At 38.3% G+C, this 4,273-nt stretch overlaps 1 protein-coding gene and 1 long non-coding RNA gene across 2 annotated transcripts; both read left to right on the top strand.

Annotated features, from left to right (window-relative positions):
- Positions 1 to 1,091: 1,091 nt before the first annotated feature.
- LOC143017945 (carbonic anhydrase 1-like) lies at positions 1,092 to 2,675 on the top strand. Its single transcript, XM_076172983.1, has 5 exons — positions 1,092 to 1,121; positions 1,244 to 1,331; positions 1,462 to 1,623; positions 2,153 to 2,297; positions 2,516 to 2,675. Exons 1-5 carry the CDS (start codon positions 1,092 to 1,094, stop codon positions 2,673 to 2,675), a joined length of 585 nt encoding a protein of 194 aa, XP_076029098.1.
- A 255-nt stretch (positions 2,676 to 2,930) lies between these two features.
- Positions 2,931 to 3,480, top strand: LOC143017805 (uncharacterized). The gene is made up of 2 exons (XR_012965699.1): positions 2,931 to 3,070; positions 3,244 to 3,480. It is a non-coding gene; the product is annotated as an uncharacterized LOC143017805 (long non-coding RNA).
- Positions 3,481 to 4,273: the final 793 nt, after the last annotated feature.

Genomic DNA, 4,273 nt, shown 5'->3' with positions numbered 1-4,273 from the left:
AGGAAGTAAGGCAGGTTAAAGAATTCATTTGCAGAGTTTTCGAGGGTTCCAAAACAGAAGTACTTACAAAGTCCTGCGGAATTTGTTTGTTTAACGAAAAAAGATTGAATGGTATTACTCTGTTTTCCCTGAGGAGGTAGGTTATTGGTTCTGTCATGTAAATGGATGCAGGGAGAGAAATATGAAAAGTGAAAAGGCCAGGTATATAGGAAATACGAGTGCACCAAGACGTTAGTTTCACTCTTTCCACGGTAGCAAAAGAACAGAATTGATCAATCCAGGAGTGTAAGGGGGAATATCTTCATTGTTAATATTGGTGTCCTGCATTCACCTCGTTCTTGGATGAACAGAAATTTCAATCAACGATGGGAGAAAATCAGCTTAATTAATGCTGTAGAATATTTGTAACATAAAACGATAGGATTGCTAATTCGAGTACAATACAAAAAAGATGTTCGCGAGAGCTCAAAGGTGTTGAAAGAGTGTTTCATCAAGACCACTAACGTGAAATAAAGCTACATCTTCAGCTTAATAAGCCGGGAGTTGGCGCTAGGCATTTCTTCGAAATAAAGAAGGACACAATCCATTCCTCGTGGTGCACATGGAAATCCCAAATAATAAAACAACAGGGCAGGACTCGCAGTGATGAGTTTAATCTGGACAAATTTAGATTTAAAAAGGAAACAGGCAAGAATTGGTTTACTAGTAGGGTGGTCGATGAATGGAATAAACTTAGTAACCATGTAGTAAGCGCTGAAACTATCAGTTGTTTTAAAAAAACGATTAGACAACTTTATGGATGGGGATGACAGGTGGTGATGGATACGGAGCTGCCTAGTGTAGGCCTTATGGTCTCTTGCAGTCTCCTTTATTCTTATGTTCTTGGGTTCCGAGGTTATGAGAATGTGTAGTACTACATACCTAACTACTTGACGTATAAATTTCAATCTCTAAAATTTAACTGATATTCTAATACATATGTATACCAAATGACGATTACCTATAATACATACTACTTACACAACTACATACAGACACGTGATACTCTATCAAGTCGTGAATAGTAACAAAGACACCAATTCTTTCAGATAATGTGCTGCTGCCTTGCAAAGAAAGCACCGGTAAGGACACCATTTGGATTACTCTGACAGTTACAATGAATAAGGTCAAATAAATGTATATACATGACAATCTTCCTAATCTTTTATGAGCCAGTGAATTGACAACCTCTTTATTTTTACAGAGACCTGAGTTATCTAAAATTGATACCATGAAAGCCAGGGGTTCAACATCTTCGGGAGCTACTTGGTCTTATCAAGGACTTACAAATGGTCAGAGAGACATGAATATAGACTTTGAAATTTGTTCCTCTGTCATAGGATTTGCCTCTTATGAATGACTGTAGAGCGTTACTGGTAATGGTTGCAATGACTTAGGAAGATAAACGTTGTCTCATTGCAGGACCTGATGACTGGGCGACCCTCTACCCCGATTGCGGAACGGCCAACCAGTCTCCAATTGATCTCCCTTCGGTTGCGACTGTGGAGGGACAGACGCCATTGGTATTCCATAACTACAATAAAAACCCTTCTTCTGAGCACTTGGAGCATGATGGATGGACAGGTACGCTTTAATCCGAAAAAAATCTTTCACTAGTAGCCTTTCCACTGATGAGATATCAACAGAGTCAAGTGACTAAGTATATGTCTTTTCATGTAGCACAAACACACACACACGCGCGCACACACACACACACACACACACCTCTCATGGCGCTGTGGTTAGAGCTCTGGCCTGCCACTACGGAGGTCCGGGTTCGACTCTCGCCCGGGGCTGAAATAATATCAGTATCGTAGCGCTGAGGGGTGTTACTCCAACTCTCGTGGGCGGGGAGTTGGGGGTGTGTGTGTGTGCAAGGTCATAGCATTACCCATAGATCGGACCTACGAGCTCTGAGCTCTCTTCCAGGAGGGAAATAGCTGTCGATCACGAGTCCAACATGTGATCCAAAGACCAAGTGAATACACACACACACACACACACACACACACACACACTTCAATGGAAACGTATACACTAAGAATATGAATATATGGACACATTCATGTCGATGTATGTGAGAATACCAACTACAGTAATGAATATATTTCAGCCAAGTATAATGCAATCTACGATGATGGGAAAAATCCAAAAATGTCGGGCGGCGGTCTAACTAAGGACTACTACTTTGTGCAGTTTCACCTCCACTGGGGGGAAACTAACGACGTTGGCTCGGAACATACTATTGGCGGTATAGCGTAAGTTACTCTCAAAATAAAATAAACTATAAAACAAACAAGTAGATAAATACGTAAAGAAACAGATGGAATGAATGGAAAGATAGAATGAAAATAGAACAAGTTAGGATGAAAAAGATGTAATAGAATTAATAGATAAAAGATGATATAAGAGAGGTTAAAATCATGTTATTTCACACCGGAAACAGCAAGTCAATCTTCTTCTTCTTCTTGAACAGAGCACCCCTTGAGATCCACTTGGTTCACCAGAGTGACGATGGGGATCTCGCTGTTCTGGGCATCATGACTTATATCATCGACAAGCCCAAGAAAAGTGTTCTTCAACCTCTTCAGCTCTGTTTTAAGGCCATGAAGGATGTTAGTGGTTCCACCGGGTGATATGACAAAACTACAATATTTGAGCTTTTGTTCATTGTTACCTTTCATAATGAAATTTATGTCCGAATAAATCACTAAATTCTCTTTTCATGTCTCACGCAGAAAGGAGACAAGTGTGTCATGCTGGGAAATATTAAGTTGTCAGAGCTCTTCCCTACCAAATTCACCGAGTTTTACAGGTACCTGAGTCTGTTTTTGAATACTGATATATTTTGTTTCGGATGGGTGAATTCAGAGGGACTGAATGTAATGCAATATATACAAAAAAGAGGCCTGCCTATCTGAGAGACAATTCTGTTCTTGATAGGTACACAGGATCTACCACCACGCCGAATTGTGTGGCTGATGTTACCTGGACAGTTTTGAAAGAGCCAGTGCCCATCAGTCAATACGATGTAAGTACTTGAACTCCATCCTAGCAGTTTTCTCAATTGACAGAAGTTAGATAGGGTGCTGAATTTCCATCATCATTTTATTGATTTATTGATTGATTGATTTTTTTTATCTATTTATCTATTTATCTGTTTTATCTTTTTTTTTTCTTTTTCTTTTTCTTTTTTCTTTGCAGCTTGACTTACTACGCAAATTTATAGGCGCAGATGGCCTTCCACTTACAGAGAACTTCCGTCCTGTCCAGCCAATAGGCAGTAGAGTCATAAACCTTTATAGGCCTACATAAACCTTTATAAGTGAAAACATATGGATAAAAAAAGTTAAATTGTAAATGAAAATTCCTTCATGTTTTCCTTGAACGAGATCTGAATATGTATTTCATATTTGAATCAAATAAATATTCAAAACTAAATTGACTTTGTCTCTGAAGAATATTTCTTATTTCGAATGGAGAAAAACGTGATGGAAAAACAAGAGTAACCATTTTCTTTGTTCAATATAGGATCTAACAGTTCTGAAATCTAAACATGGAACACAAGCATTTAAGATACTCTTTATCATTATGACGTTATTTTTCTAATCTCGAGGTGGGAGAAAGAGGGGGAAGAATGGTATATAGAATATATATACGAATCCATGAGACAGATTATCTCATATGCTTTAACATTTCTGTTGTAAATAGGAGTGGCAGTTCACGGGAGAATTTCTCCAGATATCCTGGTATAGAAAGAGATAAATCACTGTCTCTTCTGAGAAGTACAAGGAATTTATGAAGACATTGAATGACGACCATTGATTGGCCACACTTCCTGTGGGGACCATTTAGTCTGAAACTTTATGAAATGACGTAGATATTAACAAACAGAAAAGCTGCATAAAGATGCAACAGTTCTTGATCACAAAAAATAATAATATAAGTAATAATGAAATAAATGGTCAAAGCAGAAATGAGGAAGTTTTTTTTTTTTATATAAAGAAATTGGCATAGTGGATTCAAGTTGTCCAATATACTCGCTATAGTGCAGCCAGCATCAACCCAGGCTGGGAGAAGAGTAATTGTAACAATATAGAATTAACCAGACCTACCCTATTTATTGTATAATATTCTCTCATTTAATGAAAACGTTCATTTGTGTCGGGAAGCAGCTGTTATTGTTACACACGCACACACACACGCACACACACACACACACACACACACACAC

The sequence above is a fragment of the Oratosquilla oratoria genome, chromosome 33 (genome assembly GCF_046742065.1).
Source record: "Oratosquilla oratoria isolate Oo_2021 chromosome 33, ASM4674206v1, whole genome shotgun sequence".
Classification (NCBI taxonomy): Eukaryota; Metazoa; Arthropoda; class Malacostraca; order Stomatopoda; family Squillidae; genus Oratosquilla; species Oratosquilla oratoria.
Note: the sequence above shows the minus strand (reverse complement) of the source record. Positions and strands in the feature narration are given on the sequence as shown.

What these genes read in the sequence shown, in the direction of transcription:
- LOC143017945 (XM_076172983.1), top strand. Translation starts at nt 1,092, where the DNA reads ATGTGCTGCTGCCTTGCAAAGAAAGCACCG. An exon ending in GCCTTGCAAAGAAAGCACCG is followed by an intron (nt 1,122 to 1,243) that starts GTAAGGACACCA and finishes TTATTTTTACAG; the next exon opens with AGACCTGAGTTATCTAAAAT. An exon ending in TTATCAAGGACTTACAAATG is followed by an intron (nt 1,332 to 1,461) that starts GTCAGAGAGACA and finishes GTCTCATTGCAG; the next exon opens with GACCTGATGACTGGGCGACC.